The sequence below is a fragment of the Manis pentadactyla genome, chromosome 4, assembly GCF_030020395.1.
Source record: "Manis pentadactyla isolate mManPen7 chromosome 4, mManPen7.hap1, whole genome shotgun sequence".
Taxonomy (NCBI): domain Eukaryota; kingdom Metazoa; phylum Chordata; class Mammalia; order Pholidota; family Manidae; genus Manis; species Manis pentadactyla.
In genome coordinates this window covers 155414869-155439775 of record NC_080022.1, presented here as the reverse complement: position 1 = coordinate 155439775, position 24907 = coordinate 155414869, and the positions used below count along the sequence as shown (strand labels likewise).

The 24907-nt window shown below is 36.2% G+C and overlaps 1 protein-coding gene across 1 annotated transcript in view; it reads right to left on the bottom strand.

The window, feature by feature from the left end:
- The window catches only part of BCAS3 (BCAS3 microtubule associated cell migration factor), a 623923-nt gene that overhangs the window by 543958 nt on the left and 55058 nt on the right, over nt 1-24907 (bottom strand). Inside the window, exon 7 of the mRNA XM_057499516.1 lies at nt 18865-18946. Coding sequence (XP_057355499.1) covers nt 18865-18946 — 82 coding nt within the window. The remainder of the gene's footprint in view (nt 1-18864; nt 18947-24907) is intronic.

Genomic DNA, 24907 nt, shown 5'->3' with positions numbered 1-24907 from the left:
CAGATAGATTTACCTCGGAATTTATCAGACACACAGGGGAGACATAATACCCATTCTCCTTAAAGTTTTCCAAAAAATAGAGGAGAAGGGGATACTCCCAAAGTCATTCTATGAAGCTAACATCACCCTAATACCAAAACCAGGCAAAGACCCCACCAAAAAAAGAAAACTACACACCAATATCCCTGATGAACGTAGATGCAAAAATACTCAACAAAATATTAGCAAACCGAATTCAAAAATACATCAAAAGGATCAAACACCATGACCAAGTGGGATTCATCCCAGGGATGCAAGGATGGTACAACATTCAAAAGTCCATCAACATCATCCACCACATCAACAACAAGAAAGACAAGAACCACATGATCATCTCCATAGATGCTGAAAAAGCATTTGACAAAGTTCAACATCCATTCATGATAAAAACTCTCAGCAAAATGGGAATAGAGGGCAAGTACCTCAACATAATAAAGGCCATCTATAATAAACCCACAGCCAACATTATATTGAACAGCGAGAAGCTGAAAGCATTTCCTCTGAGATCGGGAACTAGACAGGGATGCCCACTCTCTCCACTGTTATTTAACATAGTACTGGAGGTCCTAGCCACAGCAATCAGACAAAACAAAAAAAATACAAGGAATCCAGATTGGTAAAGAAGAAGTTAAACTGTCACTATTTGCAGATGACATGATACTGTACATAAAAAACCCTAAAGACTCCACCCCAAAACTACTAGAACTGATATCGGAATACAGCAAAGTTGCAGGATACAAAATCAACACACAATAAAATGTGGCTTTCCTATATACTAACAATGAACCAATAGAAAGAGAAATCAGGAAAACAACTCCATTCACAATTGCATCAAAAAAAATAAAATACCTAGGAATAAACCTAACCAAAGAAGTGAAAGACTTATACTCTGAAAACTACAAGTCACTCTTAAGAGAAATTAAAGGGGATACTAACAGATGGAAACTCATCCCATGCTCGTGGCTAGGAAGAATTAATGTCGTCAAAATATCCATCCTGCCCAAAGCAATATACAGATTTGATGCAATCCCTATGAAATTACCAGCAACATTCTTCAATGAACTGGAAATAATTCAAAAATTCATATGGAAACACCAAAGACCCCGAATAGCCAAAGCAATCCTGAGAAAGAAGAATAAAGTAGGGGGGATCTCACTCCCCAACTTCAAGCTCTACTATAAAGCCATAGTAATCAAGACAATTTGGTACTGGCACAAGAGCAGAGCCACAGACCAATGGAACAGACTAGAGAATCCAGACATTAACCCAGACATATATGGTCAATTAATATTTGATAAAGGAGCCATGGACATACAATGGGGAAATGACAGTCTCTTCAACAGATGGTGCTGGCAAAACTGGACAGCTACATGTAGGAGAATGAAACTGGACCATTGTCTAACCCCATATACAAAAGTAAACTCAAAATGGATCAAAGACCTGAATGTAAGTCATGAAACCATTAAACTCTTGGAAGAAAACATAGGCAAAAACCTCTTAGACATAAACATGAGTGACCTCTTCTTGAACATATCTCCCAGGGCAAGGAAAACAACAGCAAAAATGAACAAGTGGGACTATATTAAGCTGAAAAGCTTCTGTACAGCAAAAGACACCATCAATAGAACAAAAAGGAACCCTACAGTATGAGAGAATATATTTGAAAATGACACATCTGATAAAGGCTTGACGTCCAGAATATATAAAGAGCTCACACGCCTCAACAAACAAAAAACAAATAACCCAATTAAAAAATGGGCAGAGGAACTGAACAGACAGTTCTCCAAAAAAGAAATACAGATGGCCAACAGACACATGAAAAGATGCTCCACATCGCTAATTATCAGAGAAATGCAAATTAAAACTACAATGAGGTATCACCTCACACCAGTAAGGATGGCTGCCACCCAAAACACAGAGAACAACAAATGTTGGCGAGGCTGTGGAGAAAGGGGAACCCTCCTACACTGCTGGTGGGAATGTAAGTTAGTTCAACCATTGTGGAAAGCAGTATGGAGGTACATCAAAATGCTCAAAACAGACTTACCATTTGACCCAGGAATTGCACTCCTAGGAATTTACCCTAAGAATGCAGCAATCAAGTATGAGAAAGATCACTGCACCCCTATGTTTATCGCAGCACTATTTACAATAGCCAAGAATTGGAAGCAACCTAAATGTCCATTGATAGATGAATGGATAAAGAAGATGTGGTACATATACACAATGGAATACTACTCAGCCATAAGAAAAGGGCAAATCCAACCATTTGCAGTAACATGGATGGAGCTGGAGGGTATTATGCTCAGTGAAACAAGCCAAGCGGAGAAAGAGAAATACCAAATGATTTCACTTATCTGTGGAATATAAGAACAAAGGAAAAACTGCAGGAACAAAACAGCAGCAGAATCACAGAACTCAAGAATGGACTAACAGGTACCAAAGGGAAAGGGACTGGGGAGGTTGGGTGGGTAGGGAGGGATAAGGGGGGGAGAGAAGTAGGGGGGTATTAAGATTAACATGCATGGGGGGGTAGGAGAAAAGGGAGGGCTGTACAACACAGAGAAGGCAAGTAGTGATTCTACAACATTTTGCTATGGTGATGGACAGTGACTGTAAAGGGGTTTATAGGGGAGACCTGGTATAGGGGAGAGCCTAGTAAACATAATATTCGTCATGTAAGTGTAGATTAGTGATACCAAAAACAAAACAAAACAAAAAAAACAGGGCAGTTCCTGTGTGGTAAACTCCAATGAGTTCTACACAAGGGTATAAAGGGCATATAAAAATGTAGGCAAAGGGTCTGTTTGTGTTTATACAGAAGATCAAAGCCTAATTGGGCTACCCCAAAAATGAACTAAGATACGATATGAAAGAGAACTTCCAACATCAGCACTCTCTGGAAGACTCATGCCAGAAGATGATCATCAAAAAACCCCAACAAAGATCCACGCACTGCTACAGCTGTAGATGCACTCATCCCACCAGTTCCTGGACTTGCCATGGGAAGGAGGAAGGAGATACCTAAGCTGGCCTGTGCATACAATAAAACAACAAATTTGACTGGATCTATACTGTTGGAACTCAATCAAGAATTAGGAGAAGTGCAAATTGTAGCGCTCCAAAATCTTACAACTACAGACTATTTACTGTTAAAAGAACATATGGGATGTGAACATTCCCCAGGAATGGGTTGTTTTAATTTGTCTAATTTCTCTCAGACTGTTCAAATTCAGTTGGACAATATCCATCATATCATAGATAAGTTTTCACAAATGCCTAAGGTGCCTAACTGGTTTTCTTGGTTTCACTGGAGATGGTTGGTAATTACAGGTATGCTTTGGTTATGTAACTATACTCCTATTATGTTAATGTGTGTGCACAATTTAAGTAGTAGCTTAAAACCTATACATGCTGAAGTTACTCTACAAGAAGATATGTCAAAGAAATAATCAATCTTCCCATGTTTTCTTCTGCCTGCTACTTCTATAGCTTTTCTTCTTCCTTCCTAATTACAACCCTTAAATACAATTCGTGCCTCATATCAAATTTACCGAGTATCATAATTCTTCCAAGTGGTAAAGATACCTCAAGACAAATGCTGGGCATAGAAGCTACAGGGCATAAATATGCAAAGAAATAAAAACCTAACCATTTCAAACAATAAGGCTTCTCTCTCACTTACCAACTTTACATTTCCCTGTATGGCCCCGGAAGATGACTGGTTAGCCAGAGATGGGTAAGATTCCTCAAGGGAGGAACAACCTAAGACAGACACAGTCGCAGGGGGGTCATAAGGTGAGAAATTGGGGATCAACAGAGGTGAGGCTTAGAACCTCACCCCCCCGTTCTGAGAGAAATCTTCTGCATACGTGGATGTTTTATTGCCCTTGTCTAGCTTGGATTAACACATAGTCTACAGGCACACACCTGATCATCTACATTTGCTCTCTTACAACACTAAACTATGTTTTCTACCTTTATCTTGTATCTACCTACCACTTCAGCATTTTATTAAAAATAATAATAATAAAGAGAGAAATGTGGTATCCACATATAAATCAAGTATAAAAACCAAATGAGTATTCATATTTGAACTGACTGTTTAGAGTTCATAATGCATGAGCAAAACCGAAAGTTTCTGTGATGACTGCCCTTGTACTGTTCACCAGGTAACTTATTCACTATGTAAGAATTTGTTCTCCATGTAAGAACTTGTTTGTTATGCCTCAGAAGATTGGAGACTGATGAAAATTAGGCTTGGGGTGGATTAATGATTGTGCATTGAGCATTGACTCCCCTATACAAAATTTTATTGTCGTTAACAACCATTTGATCAATAAATATGAGAGACGCCCTCACAAAAAAAAAAAAAAAAAAAGGACAGACTTCCAATGGTAAAATAAATAAGTAACCGGGATGTAATGTATAGCATAAGGAACATAGTCAAGATATTGTACCAGCTTGGTAGGGTGATAGCTGGAACCTAGAATTATGTATATAAATGTTTTATCACTGTGTTGTACACTTGAAACTAATGTAATGTAATACTGTGCATCAACTACCCTTCAATAAAAAATAATTATCTAAAATAAAATAAAAAATTAAAAAATTAAAAAAATGCAGGAGTAACTTAATACTGTTAAATTTAAACCATTAATGAGTTGAGTACACCATGATGTAAAAACATCTCTCAAGGCAAAACACATACAGTGAGAAATATTCCTCTTTCTTATTTCTTCACTCTAAACTTCTAATTCTCCTTTCTGATTCTCCTTTCTGAGTAAAACTACACATTCAGTTTGTCTTGCTTGCATCTTTCGCCTCTCCATCTAAGGCACTGATGAGCACAAAGAATTAGGCCATTAATAATCCTTGGCTCATTCATCTTCAATGGTGAATGGTTGGGCATCTTTCTTTTTATTTTATAACATAATAAACATGTAAGAACCCATCGCCCAACATGAGAGGTAAAACATTACCAATAATTTCCATTTACTTACATAGACTCTTAGATCCTAAAACATGTCACCTAAATTTTGTGCTTCTCACCTAGGTAGCCACTCTCCTAAATTTTGTCCTTCTCACTCCTTTGCAGACATACACACACACACACACACACACACACACAGTTGCATTTTTGTTTTTTGCATTTTAAAATCAGCATTTTGATTAGTTTGGGTGGCTATTTATTGCTGTCAACTATATATATAAATTCACTTGGCCTCAATTTAGTTTCTTTCCATGTTCCACAAGTGAAAATGATGGAAATTCCAAAATAGTCCCAAAGTAAACCAATATATACATAAAAACTGCAAGGTACAGTAAGAGCAGCATGAGGAAAAATCTTAACAAAAACTAGATTAAACAGTAGGTGCCAAGAAGATACTTAGAATGATAATAACTGAGGCCCAATCCTCTTGTTTTTAAGCCTAAAAGCATCACTGGGAAAGGAGACAGGTGGGAGGAAGATTCTATTCTCTGAAAGGCAAGAATCATAGTAGTCCCTTGATGATAGTAAGAAGGGAGGGAAAGTTTAACCGTCCTTTACCTATTCATGAGATCAAAAGAAATAAAGGAATCCCTTGGCGTTTTTATCATTTTCTTTTCCTACAGAATCTACCACAGAGAAGAAAGAACAAACAAAGAGGTGAATACCCCTAAAAACTATATAATGCTTGTACCTTTTAAAGTACCTGAGATTCAACTTCTACAAAGACACATCAAATTTTAAACTATCCGACAAACAAAATTCAATCCAAACTTATTTTTTAATTTACAAAAATTCATACAGAACTTTTACTATGAACCGGGTGCTATTCTACACAATTTTATGGAAAGTTATCCAAAATTTGGAATTAAAGCAAAATGTTGAACTTAACATCCAGCCATAATGGAGTAACAGGAGTTAGATTTAACATCTTGCTGGAAAACTTGAACAGATAAAATGTAAGAAAAGACAGTTTCCAGACACTGAACAACAGGCAACATAGAACAGTGATGGCTGTTTTTGCATTATGAGAGCAGAGGTGAATAGTCATAACAGACATTATATGGCTCACAAGCCTAAAATATTTCCTATTGAGCCCTTTAAGAAAATGTTTACAGACCCCTGGCTTACACTAAAGGCTGTTACAGGTTCACCAAACAAAATTTCAAGTAATTTAACTGTATCCCAGAACAAAGCCCAAAAATATTTAAAGGAGTACAAAATACCAGTGCTGAGCAACATAAAATTCACAATGTATGGCATCAAAACAAATATATCAAGGCATGCAAATAAGCAAGAAAATGTGGCCCATAGTAAGCATATAAATCAGTTAACAGACTACAATGACATTTAAACTCTATGATAAACATACTCTATTTATTTAAGAAGGTACAGGAGAGTGTGAACTTGTTAAAAAGACATGGTAGATCTCTCCATACAAACACACACATACACACACAAAAAATAAAAAATAAAAACGAAAAGTGCAGCAACTGAGATGAAAAAATACACTAGATAAGGTAACACTATTATTAGATACTGCAGAAGAAAAGATCAGGGAACAATAAGAGGCAGCAAGAGAAACACAGAAGGGGAAAAAAATGAAAAAAAATCAACAGAGCATCAGTGAGTTGTGAAACAACATCAAGTAACCTAACACAAAGAGAAGGGAAAGAAAAAATATTTTAATATGCTCTGAGAAAGACTCTGTCAAGAAAATAAGACAAAGCATAGACTTGGAAATAAATATTTGATATATATATTATCATTTTCTTTATATTTTGCAAATATTTTATATATATCTTATAAATATAAAACAAAGGGCTGTTATCTAAAATACACAAAGAACTCCTAAAACTCAACAATAAGAAAATAAACAACCTGGCCTAAAGACCTGATAGATACCTCATCAAAGAAGATATACAGATGACAAAAAAGCGTACGAAAAGATCCACATCACATTATTAGGAAAAACCAAATTAAATGTAATTTATTGGTATTCCATTACATAGCTAATAGAATGACCAAAATCCACAACACTGACAACATCAAATGCTGGTGAGGACGTGGAGCAATAGCAACTCTCATTTCAGGGAATACATGGGAACTCTGTATCTTCCACTCAATATTTCTCTGAATCTAAAACTGCCATAAAAAATAAGGTCATGTATATATATATATTCTATTTTTTAATATATGAATAAGTAATCAACATTTTTCATAAATCCACTATTTTTAGGAAACCATTTCACTTTCCACAGTGACTACACTATTTTATGTTCCCATCAGCAAAACACACGGGTTCCAAAAATTCTGCCACAATCTAACCAACATTTGTTATTTTCCGTATTTTTTATAATAGATATCCTAATGGGTATGAAGTGGTATTCCATTGTGGCTGTGATTTGCATTTCCCTAATGATGATGCTGAGTATCTTTTCATGTGCTTATGGGCCATTTGTCTATCTTCTTTCAAGAAATATCTGTTTAAGTCCTTTGTCCATATCAGGTTTTTTGTTGTTGCTGAGTATTTTGAAATATTTATACAATATGTGAAATGGTATAAAATTACTTGAAGGTAGACTGTGATGAGTTGAAGCTATATACTATAAATCCCAAAGAACCACTAAAAACAAAACAAATCAAACAGACACAGCCAATAGATATAATAAAGGAGATAAACTAGAATCATGAAAATAGTCCAAAAGAAGGCAGAAAAAGTAGGGAAAGGCAAAAATGAACACAGGGAAGAAAGAAGACAGTAAAATGGTAGATTAAATCAATTAACACACACATTAAATGTAAATGGTTGAAAGACACATCGTAAAAGACAAAGTAAACTATTGGATAAAAAAGCAAGACTCAACTATATGCTGCTACAAAAAAAAATGTTTTACATATAAAGCCTACAGCAACCACACAGCTTAGCACAGAGGCTTCTCCTTGTGTGCGGCTAACCAGCCCAGTCCCAGAGGCTGATTCCTGCACAAGGTTGACAGGCACAGATAGCGGAGACAGGTGCAGAATCCGGAAGGCACGAATGGGGCTCTGTTCTCACGGCAGTACATGTGCTACTCACCTGTGACCCCCGGCAGAGCCCTAGGCCATCCAGAGGGCTACCCCGCTGACGGCAGTTCAGGGGATTAACCAGAGGCTGCTCCCTACCCACAGTAGACCAGCACAGACAGCAGAGATGGACGCAGAGTTCAGGAAGCAGGAAGAGGTTCTGTTCTTGCAGGAGGACGCATGCCACTAGCCTGCAACCCCCGCCATTACCCTAAGTCATCTCAAAGGCCACCCTGCAAATGGCACCTTAGGGTATTAAACCAGAGGATGCTCCCTGTGTGCGGTTAAACAGCACAGACAGCAGAGACAGGCAACGCAACCAGCAAGCAGGAAGAGACTTTGTTCTAACAGCAGACACATGAACCACTTGCCAGTGACCACTCCCATCTCCATGAAAAGGCAGAAGAACCTTATTCAATCCAAAATCCCTCAAACACCAGAGAGAGGGCTTGGTGAGACTGAAATCACCAATCTTCCAGAAAAAGAATTCAAAATAAAAGTCATAATCATGCTGATGGAGCTACAGAGAAATATGCAAGAGCTAAGGGATGAACTCAGGAGGGAGATAACAGAAATGAAACAAACAATGAAAGGATTTAAGAGCAGACTGGATGAGGTGGAAGAGACTGTTAATGGAATAGAAATCAGAGAATAGGAATACAGAGAAGTTGAGGCACAAAGAGATGAAAGGATCACTAGGAATGAAAAAATATTAAGAGGATTATGTGACCAATCCAAAAGGAACAATATTTGCATTATAGGGGTACCAGAAGAAAAAGAGAGAGAAAAAGGGATAGAAAATGTCTTTGAAGAAATACTTGCTGAAAACTTCCCCAATCTGGGGAAGTTAATAGTCTCTCAGGCCATGGAAGCCCACATATTTCCCAACACAAGGGACCCAAGGAAGACAACACCATGACATATAATAATTAAAAGGCAAAGATCAAACACAAGGATAGAGTATTAAAAGCAGCCAGAGAGAGAAAAAAGATCACCTACAAAGGAAAACCCATCAGACTTCTCAGCAGAAACTTTACAGGCCAGAAGGGAATGGCATGATATACTCAATGCAATGAAACAGAAGGCCCTTGAACCAAGAATACTGTATCCAGCAAGTTATCATTTAAATTTGAATGAGGGATTAAACAATTCTGAGATAAGCAAAAGGTGAGAGAATTTACCTCCCACAAACCACCTCTAAACCACAAACTAAAATACAATGTATTTTAAAAGAAATGCTCTAGATGAAAGTAAGCCTAAGGCTAAATAGCTCCCAACAGAGAAAATAAAACCACAGCAAAGAAAGCAGACCAACAAATACTAACTAAAAGCAAAACAAAATCAGCTATCCACAAAATCAGTCAAGGGAAACACAAAGAGTACAGAATAAAACGCCTAACAAATAAAGAGTGGAGGAGGAAGAAAAAGAAGGGAGAGAAATAAACAATCATCAGACTGTGTTTATAATAGCATAATAAGTAAGTTAAGTTAGATGGTCAGACAGTAAAGAAGCTGCCCTTGAACCTTTGGTAACAACGAATCCAAAGTCTGCAATGGCAATAAATACTTATCTATAGATAATCACCCTAAATGTAAATGGACTGAATGCACCAATCTAAAGACACACAGTAATAGAATTAATAAAAAAGCAAGACCCATCTATATGCTGCCTACAAGAGACTCACTTCAAACCCAAAGACATACACAGACTAAAAGTGAAGGGACAGAAAAAGATATTTCACACAAACAATAGGGAGAAAAAAGCAGGTAATGCAGTACTGGTATCAGAAAAAATAGACTTCAGAACAAAAAAAGTAACAAGAGACAAAGAAGGACATTACATAATGATAAAGGGCTCAGTCAAACAAGAGAATATAACCATTATAAATATCCATGCACCCAACACAGGAGCACCTACACCTGTGAAACAAATACTAACAGAATTAAAAGGGGAAATAAAATGCAATGCATTCATTTTAGGAGACTTCAACACACCACTGACTCCAAAGGACCATCAACCAGACAGAAAATAAGTAAGGACACAAAGGCACTGAACAACACATTAGAACACATAGATATAACAGACATCTACACAACTCTACAACCAAAAGCAGCAGGATACACATTCTCCTCAAGTGCACATGGAACATTTTACAGAACAGATCACATACTAGGCCACAAAAACAGCCTCAGTAAATTTAAAAAGACTGAAATTCTACCAACCAAATTCTCAGATAACAAAGGTATAAAACTAGAAATAAATTGTACAAAGAAAACAAAAAGGCTCACAAACACATGGAGGCTTAATAACATGCCCCTAAATACTCAATGGATCAATGACTAAATTAAAATAGAGATCAAGCAATATATAGAGACAAATAGAAACAACAGCACAATGCCCCAACTTCTGTGGGATGCAGCGAATACAGTTCTAAGAGGAAAGTATATAGCAATCCAGGCCTATTTGAAGAGGGAAGAACAATCCCAAAAGAATAGTCTAACTCCACTGCACAATTATTGAAACTGGAAAAAGAAGAACAAATGAGGCCCAAAGTCAGCAGAAGGAGGGACAAAATAAAGAACAGAGAAGAAATAAATAAAATTGAGAAGAATAAAACAATAGAAAAAATTAACAAAACAAAGAGCTGGTTCTTTGAGAAAATAAACAAAATAGATAAATCCCTAGCCAGACTTATTAAGAGGAAAAGGAAATCTACACACATACACAGAATCAGAAATGAGAAAGGAAAAATCATGACAGACACCACAGAAATACAAAGAATTATGAGGGAATACTATGAAAATATATACACTAACAAACTGGATAACCTAGAAGAAATGGACAACTTTCTAGAAAAATACAACCATCCAAGAATAGCCCAGGAAGAAACAGAAAATCTGAACAGACCAATTACCAGCAAAGAAATTGAATCAGTAATCAAAAAACTACCCAAGAACAAAACCTCCAGGCCAGAAGGATTCACCACTGAATTTTATCAGACATTCAGAGAAGACATAATACCCATTCTCCTTAAAATTTTCCAAAAAAAATAGAAGAGGAGGGAATACTTCCAAACTCATTCAAAGAAGTAAGCATCACTCTAACACCAAAACCAGGCAAAGACAACACAAAAAAAGAAAATTACAGACCAATATCCCTGATGAACATAGATGCAAAAAATACTCAACAAAATATTAGCAAACCGAATTCAAAATTACACCAAGAGGATCATATACCATGATCAAGTGGGATTCATCTCAGGGATGCAAGGATGGTACAACATTCAAAAATACATCAACATCATCCACCACATCAACAAAAAGGACAAAAACCACATGATCATTTCCATAGATGCTGAAAAAGCATTAGACAAAATTCAACATCCATTCATGATAAAAACTTTAAACAAAATGGGTATAGAGGGCAAGTACATCAACATAATAAATGCTATATATGACAAACCCACAGCCAACATTATACTTAACAGTGAGAAGCTGAAAGCTTTTCACCTAAGATTGGGAACAAGACAGGGATGCCCACTTTCCCCACTTTTATTCAACATACTACTGGAGTCCTAGCCATGGCAATCAGACAACACAAAGAAATAAAAGGCAACCAGATTGGTAAGGAAGAAACTGGAACACATAGTTCTAAAATTCATATGGAACCACAAAAGATCCAATTAGCCAAAGCAGTCCTGAGAAGGAAGAATAAAGCAGGGGGGATCTCGCTTCCCAATTTCAAGCACTACTACAAAGCCATAGTAATATAGACAATTTGGTACTGGCACAAGAACAGAGCCACAGACCAGTGGAACAGACTAGAGACTCCAGACATTAACCCAAACATATATGGTCAATTAATATTTGATAAAGGAGCCATGGACATACAATGGCGAAATGACAGTCTCTTCAACAGATGGTGCTGGCAAAACTGGACAGCTACATGTAGGAGAATGAAACTGGACCATTGTCTAACCCCATATACAAAAGTAAATTCAAAATGGATCAAAGACCTGAATGTAAGTCATGAAACCATAAAACTCTTAGAAAAAAACATAGGCAAAACTCTTTTGAATATAAACATGAACAACTTCTTCATGAACGTATCTCCACGGGCAAGGGAAACAAAAGCAAAAATAAACAAGTGGGACTATAACAAAATAAAAAGCTTCTGTACAGCAAAGGACACTATCAATAGAACAAAAAGTCATCCTGTAGTATGGGAGAATATATTCATAAATGACAGATCCAATAAGGGGTTGACATCCAAAATATACAAAGAACTCATGCACCTCAACATTCAAAAAGCAAATAACCCAATTAAAAAATGGGCAGAGGATCTGAACAGACACTTCTCCAAAGAATAAATTCAGATGGCCAGCAGGCACATGAAAAGATGTTCCACATCACTAATCATCAGAGAAATGCAAATTAAAACCACAATGAGATATCACCTCACACTAGTTAGGATGGCCACCATCCAAAAGACAAACAACAATTGTTGGTGAAGATGTGGAAAAAGGGGAACCCTGCTACACTGCTGGTGGGAATGTAAATTAGTTCAACCATTGTGCAAAGCAGTATGGAGGTTCTTCAAAAAACTCAAAATAGAAATACCATTTGACCTGGGAATTCCACTCCTAGGATTTTACCCTAAGAACACAGGATCCCAGTTTGAAAAAGACATATGCACCCCCATGTTTACTGCAGCACTATTTACAATAGCCAATAAATGGAAGCAACTTAAGTGTCCATCAGTAGATGAATGGATAAAGAAGAGGTGGTACATATACACAGTGGAATATTATTCAGCCATAAGAAGAAAACAAATCCTACCATTTGCAGCAACATGGAAGAAGCTAGAGGGTATTATCCTCAGTGAAATAAGCCAGGCAGAGAAAGACAAGTATCAAATGATTTCGCTCATATGTGGAGTGTAAGAACAAAGCAAAAACTGCAGGAATAAAACAGCAGCAGACTCACAGAACCCAAGAATGAACTAACAGTTACCAAAGGGAAAGGGACTGAGGGAGATGGGTGGGAACGGAGGGATAAAGTGGAAAAAGGGGCATTACGATTAGCACACATAATGTGGTGGGGGGGGAACGGGGAAGGCAGTATAGCACAGAGAAGACAAGTAGTGATTCTATAGCATAGTACTACGCTGATGGACAGTGACTGTAATGGGGTATGTGCTGGGGACTTGATAATGGGGGGAATCTAGTAACCACAATATTGCTCATGTAAGTGTATATTAATCATACCAAAATTTTTTAAAAAGCATTATTTGAAGTAAAATCTGCCAAGCACATATGAATGTTATATTAGATTTTAAGACATTGTAGAACATTTTCATCACCCTAAACAGAAATCCTATATACATTAGCAGTCCTTGTCCAACCTCTCCAAGTGTCTCATCAATCTGCTCTCTGTCTTTATGGATTTGCCTCTTCAGGATATTTCATATAAGTGGAACCACCAATTTGCAGCCTCTTGCAGCTGGTTTATTATAGTTAACATAATGTTGTAAAGGTTCATCAAAGTTATAGCCTTTATGAGAACTTCATTTTTTAAGGCAAAATGATATTCCATTTTAGGGTAATACCATGTTTTATCAGTTAATAAACATTTGGGTTGTTTCCACTTTTTGGCTGTTACAAATATCACTGCTATAAATATTCACGTGCAAGTTTCTGTATAGATGTGTGTCTTCATCTTTATTTTAGCTTATACACCTAGGAGTGGAATTGCTAGGTCATATGGTAATCTATATTTAATAATTTAAGGAACTTCCAAGCTGTTTTCCAGTGACTACTATCTTACATTCTCATAAGCCATTTATGAGAGTTCCATCCTCCTCAACACTTGTTATTATCTCTCTTTTGTATATATCAGACCCTGGATATAACACTACATGTCAATTTCATGCATTTGTGAATAATTAAGGAGAAAAAAATCAAGAAATGTCTATACCCTAAGCTGTTAATACATGCTTAGAATATGGGGCAAAGAAGAGGAAAGGAAAGAGGTACCTGGGTTTATCTCTGATAACATGTGAATTTTCACCTTCTACATTTCAGTATTCTTTGAATTTTTATAACAAATATTTTTCTCAGTTTTTTTTTTGGTATCATTAAGATGCTGTAGAGTCACTACTTGTCTTCTCTGTGCTATATTGTGTTCCCCGTCGCACCCCCTACATTATGTGTGCTAATTGTAATGCCCCTTATTTCCCTTATCCCTCCCTTCCCACCCATCCTCCCCAGTCCCTTTCCTTTTGGCAACTATTAGTCCATTCTTGGGTTCTGTGAGTCTGCAGCTGTTTTGTTCCTTCACTTTTTGCTTTGTTCTTATGCTTCACAGATGAGTGAAATCATTTGGTACTTGTCTTTCTCCACCTGGCTTATTTTACTGAGCATAATACCCTCGAGCTCCAACCAAGTTGTTGCAAATGGTAGGATTTCTTTTCTTCTTATGGCTGAATAATATTCCATTGTGTATATGTACCACATCTTCTTTATCCATTCATCTGCCAATGGACACCTAGATTGCTTCTATTTCTTGGCTATTGTAAATAGTGCTATGATAAATATGGGGGTATATATGTCTTTTTGAAACTAGGATACTACATTCTTAGGGTAAATTCTAGGAGTGGAATTCCTGGGTCAAATGGTATTTCTATGTTGAGTTTTTTGAGGAACCTCTATATTGCTTTCCACAGTGGTTGAACTAGTTTACATTCCCACTAGCAGTGTAGGAGGGTTCCCCTTTCTCCACATCCTCGCCAGCATTTGTTGTTCCTAGTCTTTTCTATGTTGGCCATCCTAACTGGTGTGAGGTGATATCTGATTGTGGTTTTAATTTGCATTTCCCTGATAACTACCAATGTGGAGCATCTTTTCATGTGCCTGTTGCCTTGAATATTTTTAACTAGCTAGAATTACATGGTCTTTATTTTATGAAATTAAAAATACATTAAAGTGAAAGTGTCCTCTGATCCCACTCCTTTGAAAAAACCATTATAGCAGAAAATCTATAACCCTACAAAAAATATAACTTGTATATTAAAACACACATATTGAAATATTTTATTTCACAAGTGAGGTATTACAATACTAAAAAACATAATGGCTACTGAGAATAATGAACAAGAAGAATTTAGTTTACTTGGAATTAAGTTCTAGAAAGACCTAAAAGGTAATAAATAACAGTTGTTATCTGATAGAAGAATACCAATTAATTGGCCATAGCTTTCTGAAATATTATACTGAAAAAAGTCTAAAGCAGGTATAGGTTCATTAAGAAAGTAATCTATTATTGATAGTGACTATGAAAAAGTTGGGGTACAAACTATGTTGATATGAATAAATGCTTATTAAACATAATGATCAGATCACCTTATGTGTATTAGAAAACATCCAAACTCTTCAGTTTTTCACTTTTAGGTAAAGGACAGACTTTCCACAGACACACCTACAGAAAGGGAACTTGCTTTCCTTCCAGGTCATTACTTTCAAAATATTATATCATGCAGCAACATTCAACAAATATTTATTAACAAACACCCTGTATCAAGTACTCTGTGAGGCACTAAAGATATGAAAACAGCCTATAGATCTGGCAAGTAGGAGTCAAATGAGCAACTAAAATAAGAAATCAGTAAGTCCTATGGGAACACAATCACTACTGACATTGAATAAGGAATAAAAAGGATTAGAAGATTGTGAGTATTCTAGAAGAGACCATGGCAAATGAAAAGGTCTGAAAGAGGATGAATCATTTGAGGAAATGAAAGAATTTCAGTACGTCTATCACAAAGGTATGTTGTCAGGGTGAGGAAATAGGAGACTGGGGACACTGGCTACAAATGGCCAAAAATGATTCTGGAAAAATACACAGGGAGGGGAATCAGTTCACCAAAAAAATCTAATGAAACTTGTATGCAGGTACTCTGCTAAATTCACTATTAATTCTAATAGTTTGTAGATCCTTTGTATTTTCTATATACACAATCAAGTTATCCATGAATAAAGACAATTTAACATCTTTCATCTAAGATTATACCTTTTATTTACTTTTCTTGCCTTATTGTAATGGCTAGGACCTGTACTCAATGGTAAATATAAGCTGTTATAGAAGCCATGCCAAACTCAGCAGAAAAGTATTTAATATATCACTACTGAGTATGATGTTGGCTGTAGATTTTTTTATAGATGGTCTTCATTATACTCAAGATTTTTCCTTCCATTCCTGACTTATGGAAAGCTTTACTTTTAATCACAAATGGCTATTTTGTCAAAGGTTTTTTCCATTTTTATTGAGATGATCATATGGGTTTTCTTCTTCATTGTAATAATATGGTGAATTCCACACCGACTAATTTTCAAATGTTAACCAACTTGTATTTCTGAAATACTCTTTTACTTGGTCCTGCTTTGTAATTCTTTTTATATATCACTTTTATATATATATATATATATACATATATATATATATATAAAACTCTTAATAATTATATGTAAATTACACCAAGAAAGAAAGAAAATAAAGACAGAGAGGGAGGAGAGGGAGAGAGGGAAGTATTGGGTATGAGAAGGTAAAATTAAGAAAGACACGACAGCAGAAAATAATTGCTCAACTGAAAGTGAGTAATCCACATTGAGATAATCTCCCAAAGAAAACAGTTAAGAAATTGTTTTTTAATTAATCATTCTAAAGGGTGTAACAGCCAAATAATACAGGTACCAGAAAGAGATAATAAAGAAAACTTAGGACAAGAAATCATGAAAAAGTAACTTAAATTTTCTCAAAACTACACTGTTTGCATTTCCATGTTGAAGGGGCAAAGAACAATGTATGAACCAAAAAACACACTGTAAAGGCTCAGAAGACTGGGAACTAAGCCATACTACTAGCTCCCAGAGAGGAAAACAAGCCACTTACAAAGAAAACGATATCAAAAAGGCTTCAGACTCTTCAACCACAATATTAGACCAATGCCTTCAAAATTTAAGCAAGAATTTTCAAACAAGATCAACCAGACATTATTTTAAAGGAAGCTAATAAAGAACTTAATCTATCAAAATGGGAGCACAAAGCAAACTGGGCCAAAGAGAGGGATGAAATATTATATTTTCCATTGCAAATTTTATGTGATCAGTAGCATTTATAATTTTGATGAAAACAAATCTAAAAAATTGATCAAATGCAATAAAAGTGACACATAATTTTTGCAAGTCAGAGAAGAACATTTAGCTATGTAAAATTGTACTTCAAATCTAATATATTTTTAAAAGTAAGTAATTGGAGAAATTTTTTTTAATTAGACAAAGCAAATTAAACATACTCAAATGCTATAAGTAATACTAACTTTTACAGCTTTATGAAATTTTTCTGACCAAAGTAAAAGTTGAGAAATGCTGAACATCAATAATTGGCATTAAAAAAGCTTCAAAAATGAAATGAAGGGAGAAGAATCTGCCTCTGTGAATTACATACAAACAAAATAGACATAGCAGAGTCCTTTAGCAATAAAGTTTTTGATTCCAATCATCCAAAGAGAAAGCTGACTATTCCAAAAACTTTCCAGAAAAAGATGTTTTACAATCTTCTTTGTCAAAAGATTTCACCAAAATAAAAAAGCAACAGAAAACAGAGCAAGAGACAGAGTACAAAAGAGAAAGAGACAAAGAAAGAGCTGGAATCTGTACATGCCAAATATTTCAATAACAAGGAGAAAAATCTCCACATGACTGCAGATATTTCCCATTTCAATTAAGCAGATTTAATAACTAAATTAATCCTCAACATTACTTATATATATAGTGCATAATGCACATGGTAGTAAGTTTCAATAACTAGCACCCAGCAATTTAGGGAATTAACTGTTAAAAGAAGTATTATAAGGAAGATTTTCCAATTTCTGGTAAAACTTTAAAAATATAATAAAATTAAAATACTCTAATATCCTTTTAAAAAGATTTTGAAGTATGCAAACAATATTAAAATGATTGTGTGCACATGCAAAAATACTATTGAGTGAACACAGCCAAGTTCATGAGAAAATACAACATTGAGAAGGCTCAGATCATTAAAGAGTCAGTAGTTACTAAGGCACCCAAATAACAGATTTAATTTAAACACATATTTGGTTTTTTAAATAAATATAAAACATACACAATATGTAAGTACAACACTAAGAAGTACTCGCTATTAAAGCAGAGATCCAAGGTCAAAAGCCCCAAGTTACACTTCTGACACTGCTGGAAATGCAGACCACAGACTCATCTACAATCAAGATAACGGTGAAAACCAAGCTCTTGAAGGCAGTAAGCATAACTGAGAAGAAGGCAAAGACACGAGAAAAACAGACTTGGGGAATACCCACAAAGGAAAGCTAAGCCAGAAACAAAACAAAAGCAGCACAGTCCGCAAGGAAGGGATCTGGGAAGAGCAATGCCATGAAAACCAAGAGAGAAGAGGCCTTCGAGAAGGAGCCAGCAAAGTCAGAGGCTAAACTGAGATCAAAGACAATGAAGAACAATCAAAACCACAGTGGAAAGTGAATGGCCATATTGAATTGGTTAAGGTTACCTATTTCCATCTCAACTGACAAAACTAAGAGTTTATCTTGTGGGGAGGCAGGGCAGGGGTATGGACACTTGGAGGAAAACAGACTTTAGTTCATTCTTGCTGTCTACAGTCCAAGACCAATAAAAAAGAAACTACTTCTGAACGATTTGTTTCTTCTTAAGGGCTACACTCACCAAACTGTGGAGCAGGCAAGATTCTAGCTGCTCGAGTTGGGCCATGTCGAACAGAAAAGAGCTCCTGTGCTTCTCCACTGATCTGCACAAGAAGACAGAAAAATTCAGTAAATGAAAAAACAGGTCAGACGGTTATTATACAAAACTAAGATCTCCTAAATTTCATTGCAATTTTTTGTTTGAAATGTAGTATGTACACATACACATACACAGACACACATACATTCATGGTTGGTCATACACATTAAGTATATTCATATCTTAAATTATCATAAATAGTTTTAGAAAATTATTAGGAGCACATACTTGATGTGAATAGGAAAATAAATGCTCTATTCTGGAATCTGCCATTTTTATCTTTAATAAATCTTTACCTTTCATTTTGGAGCAAAGCAGCTATGATTTTTTTTAATTGATATTCAGTTTTGCATGTAAGAAAAAGGTAAATATTCCCATATTCTGAAAAGCAGAACTTAAATGTATTGCAAAGAACCTAAGGAAATATAATGACCTAGGTATTAGTTGTGGTTCTGCAACTATCTAGCTGTTAATACCTTGAGTAAATCATTTAATCCCCATAAACCTATATTCTTTTTTCTTTTTTAAGTATATTTTGAATAAAATTTTTGTGTATTTAAGGTGTACAATGTGATGACTTGATATACACATACAATGAAATGATTACTGCACTCATCTCCTCAAAGCCTGATGACAGAACCTGATAGCTACTCTTAACATTTTTCTAGTATTCATTCAATGTAGTATTACTAACTATAGTCATACTTGAACATTAGGCCTTAGACTTTATTCATCCTATGTAACAACAACTTTGTACCCTTTGACCAGCATCTCCTGATTTCCCCCACTCCCCTAAATGGATATTCTTTTGCATTTGTAAACTGAGAAGGTAAAGATGTTAAATAACCTCAAAGATACTTCTAATTTCAATATTCTATTAATAAAAAAAGAATATATAAGCATTTTTAAGTATCATTTTTTATGCACATAGATCAGATACAGTATGAACATCTGTTCATATCAGATTGATTCCTCAGATATAAAAAGTACAGTATTCTATTAATCCAAAGGTAAAGGGGATATGATAATATGTGTCATGTGTGAAAACTGCTTTTCAAAATCAGTGGTTCAAGGTAACAGTTTGTTGCTAATTGGAAGTATTGAGCAGATTAAAACAGAATTAGTTAAGAAAGGCTTTCCAGACTACTTTAAGTGGTAATGTAGTTCCCAATATATTTGTCAAGTGTTTGATGTAATATGCAATATCAGAAAGGGAAAATGGGGAACATTATAAAACTAGTTCTAAGTATCCAAGAACTTACAACAAATGTAACATAAACGTTCCATAGAGGAAACATGCTGATGGCATTTTTTTTAAATAGGTCTGCCAAATAAGCAGCTTAAAATATCAACAATGTATACATTATAAAATAAAGGGCTTATAAATCTTTCAAAATTTAACTATAAAATCTGAGGAACTGCCACCTTTTAGATTAAGTACTTTTTTAGATCATCTGCTTCTCTTCTGTCTGAATTTAAGAACAGCAAACCATATTTTTGTTTCTTATAAATGTGGAAATGCCTAAAGAGCAATTATATTCATTTCGCTTATAAAAATTAATACAACTTATTTATTGGCCGCAATGGCAAATCCCCTCTATCACTTGGAATGCAGAGGTACAAGAAAGGCTAGGCTCTTCACACTAACTATGCAACAGCACCACCTATCACCAATTAAACACACAAAAGCCACAAACTGATACAGTGAGCTAGCAGAATTTAGCTTTCTACTAATTCCTTTGTGAACATTGATTTTCTACCTGAAAACCAGGGCCATTATATACTGTAGCTCTTAAGTCTGCAATTTATTTTTATAGGACAGAATTTAAAATTTAGAAAAAGCCTTAAAAGGTCACTTTGTTAAACCTCCCACCCGATGCAGTAATCAATCTCATATTCTCTGAAATCCAAAAATTACAACCTCCTTGATTTTAAGCACATTTTCACTAAAAGGTAATATCACTAATGTAGTTCCATTATATTATAGTGCCATTATTACCACCAAGGCTGACAATGGATAAATAATCTTCTTCAATATACACAGTATTTCTATTAGTAAGGAAATGAAAAATAAATTATAAAATGATGGTGTAGATACTTGCATTTAAATTCTAATTCAGAGTAATGACAAATACTTCTCACTATAACAAGTAGGTTTATACCTATAACACCTCATAGTATTCTAACACAAAATCTACTGCTCTGTACTATTATTTCCATATACCACAGGTCTAGCATTTAGAAAAGGTTTTTTAAAAGTCTATAATCATATTTAACTGAGCTGCTATACTAAATTATACTAAATAATACAAGTTAAAATAAACCTGTCTTGTATACTCACACTACGATAAGCATTGTTATCACTGGATTTAATACACAGGAGCTTATTTGACCTAGAGAAACATTTTGAAATCTGAACACACCATCCTTTTCAGCGTAACAGCTTTCAAAACAGACCTAAATGCTCTACTTTATTCTAAGCTTCTAATCTAAATCCCTCTTTAAACGTACAGCAACAGGTAAGAAAAAACATTAGGAATGATTACAGAATGTATCCCCACATTCATTACCCAGCCATCATTACCCACAAATTAAGATCTTAAGATCTTGGTTTAATTATAACATAGGGGAAAGGAAGGAGGGAAGAACCATTCTCTATTTATAGATATTTTTGAATGTGTTAAAATCTAGATTGTTAGAAGCACAATTCTATAAAGTATCCTAAGGAGTCACAAGTGTCTAACTTCCCAAAGGAGGGAACTCTCTCATTAGTATGTGTAAATTCTACATGGAATACTATTTCAGAATAGAGACAGTGCTACCAGAGTGTACACAGATAGGATGTGCACAATTTAGGAAGACCACAGAGAGATGGCTATGTCTTTACAAGCTCAGCTTCAGCTGCTGTTTTCAATTGCCTCTAATAATTCTGTACAGTATGTTCACTGCTCTCAAATAAGTGAGTGTCAAAACTGATTGTTTTTACAGGCTTTCAAAGTGATTTTTATGTTTCTTAAAAAGAGGTCATTGAAAATGGCAAACAATCTCAAAGATGAGGATTTTATAGATCATGACAAGAATTTCCAGGAGCTCTAAGTTCACTTTTAAACCAACAATAATAATAAGTATAAGGGTAGAGCTACAAGAAAGGAGTGTACCAAGCAATGTTCCAACTTCCTGGCAACTGCAAAAACTTGGAGAGAGGAGCAAACAGGGAGGAAACCTCTGCAATAGCTCCTCGTGGGTCTCTGCCTTTGTTCTTACTGGCATTTTAATTTCTGATGACAGACTTTTGTTGTTTAGAGCATAAACCGGACGTACCAGTTTGGAGGCACAATAAAGAGAACAAAGAATGATTTGTTCACACTGTAGGAAAAAAATATTTTCCAACCATAGAAAATAGCTTTCGCATGGTGAAAATATGCAAATTACATACCAAACCAAAAAAGAGGGGAGGCTAAAATATAAGTTTAGAACCTCACAACTCAATCTAAGGAAAAAGGAAATTAAAACAGCCGAGACAATAACACACACAGAGAGAAGACTGTAAAAGTTGTGGGAGAGTTTTATTAGTACTTGCAGGGAATGCTAAAGCAAATGAAGGTCATCTAGCCCTCAGAACCTAACTTGTTTCTGAAATCCTAATGACTTTTCAAAGGCACCTGACTACAGAATTGAAAATTCAATCAAATACCAAAGATAGTAATAATAGTACTCCACCATAACACAGAATAAGGACAAGAGTTCATATTTACACCCCTAACTTCCCTTTTAGACACTGGTCAGTGAAAAACTGTGGTCTGCAATTGATTTTGTTTAGCAAGCTTTTTTGAGAGATAACAGACATAGAAATAATACATAAATCATATGTTATGTACAGCTTAATGAATTTTCAATGTTAATACACCTCTTTTACCAGCACAGACATCAAGAAACATAACATTATGGATATTCAGAAGGTCCCTCCACACCCCTTCCCAGTAACAAACCCAACTTAAGAATAACCGTAACCTCTATCTTCACTCTTAATGCCTCACATAAATTTTACTTATTCAATTTTATGTGAATAGAATCACATAGTATGTACTCTTATGTGAATGGCTTCTTTCACACATTATATGCTTATGAAATTCATTCTTTTTGCGTATGATTGCAGGACTTTTTGCCTGTTGCTATATAGATTTCCACTATAAAATAGTACAGTTTACCTACTCTACTGCTGATGGACTTCGGGGTTGTTTCTAGTTTGGGGCTCTTCAGATGTCAGGAAAAAATGCAACACATTCTCAAATGGGTAAAAGATTACTACATATTTTTTCAGTGGATTACCAAGAGTTGTCTAGTGGACACTTTGGTGTGGTTTGATTCTATAAGGATCTCCATCTTTGCCTTGACTGGGCTATTTTACAATATCGTAAGTTGCAGAAAACTAACAGTGATGAAATTATCTCATCCATGGAAATGCAAATGAAGTTTGTCTGATAGAAATACACTTCAACTCCACTCCATAAAAAAGATGATTTCAAGGTCGGGGGCGGAAGATGGCGGCGTGAGTAGAGCAGCGGAAATCTCCTCCCAAAACAACATATATCTATGAAAATATAACAAAGACAACCCTTCCTAGAATAAAGACCAGAGGACACAGGACAATATCCAGACCACATCCACACCTGAGAGAACCCAGCGCCTCGCGAAGGGGGTAAGATACAAGCCCCGGCCCCGCGGGAGCCGGGCGCCCCTCCCCCCAGCTCCCGGCGGGAGAAGAGCAGGCGGAGCGGGAGGGAGACGGAGCCCAGGGCTGCCGAACACCCAGCCCCAGCCATCCGGGCCAGAGTGCAGGGCCCTCGATACTGGGAAAACAGGGCAGCAAGAACAGTGAGCAGGCACTGGAGGCTGGGCGACAGAGGACATAAGAAAAGCGCGCGACCATTTTTTTTTTTTGCTTTTTTGCTGCTTTGTTTTGGCGAGCGCTTTTTGGAAGTCTTAAAGGGACAGGGACCCCAATATTAGGGAAACAGGGCAGAAAGACCGGTGAGCAGAGGCCTGAGGCTGGCACCGGAGAATAAAGAAAAACGAACGACCACCTTTTCTTTTTTTAATTAAAAATTTTTTTTTTTTTTAATTAAAAAAATTTTTTTTCTTGTTTTTTTTTGTGGTCGTTGTTTTGTTTTGGCGGGTGCTTTTTGGAAGTCTTAAAGGGGCAGGGCGGGCCACTTAATCCACAGGTAGGGAATCCGGGATCTCTGGGCACCCTAAACCCTGGGCTGCAGGGAGCAGGGAGGCCCCTTACGGAGATAAATAGCCTCCCAGCAGCTCCTGCTCCAACGCGACTCCACCATTTTGGAGTAGCTGCCCGAGCCAGGCCACGCCCACAGCAACAGCGGAGATTAACTCCACAGCAGCCGGGCAGGAAGCAGAAACCCTGTCTGCGCGCAGCTGCGCAGCACAAGCCACTAGAGGCCGCTGTTCTCCCAGGAGAGGAGGGCCACAAACCAACAAGAAAGGAAGTCCTTCCAGCCGTCACTCGTCCCAGTTCTGCAGACTATTTCTATCACCATGAAAAGGCAAAGCTACAGGCAGACAAAGATCACAGAGACAACACCAGAGAAGGAGACAGACCTAACCAGTCTTCCTGACAAAGAATTCAAAATAAGAATCATAAACATGCTGACAGAGATGCAGAGAAATACGCAAGAAAAATGGGATGAAGTCCGGAAAGAGATCACAGATGCCAGAAAGGAGATCGCAGAAATGAAACAAACTCTGGAAGGGTTTATAAGCAGAATGGATAGAATGCAAGAGGCCATTGATGGAATTGAAATCAGAGAACAGGAACGCATGGAAGCTGACATAGAGAGAGACAAAAGGATCTCCAGGAATGAAACAATATTAAGAGAACTGTGTGACCAATCTAAAAGGAGCAATATCCGTATTATAGGGGTCCCAGAAGAAGAAGAGAGAGGCA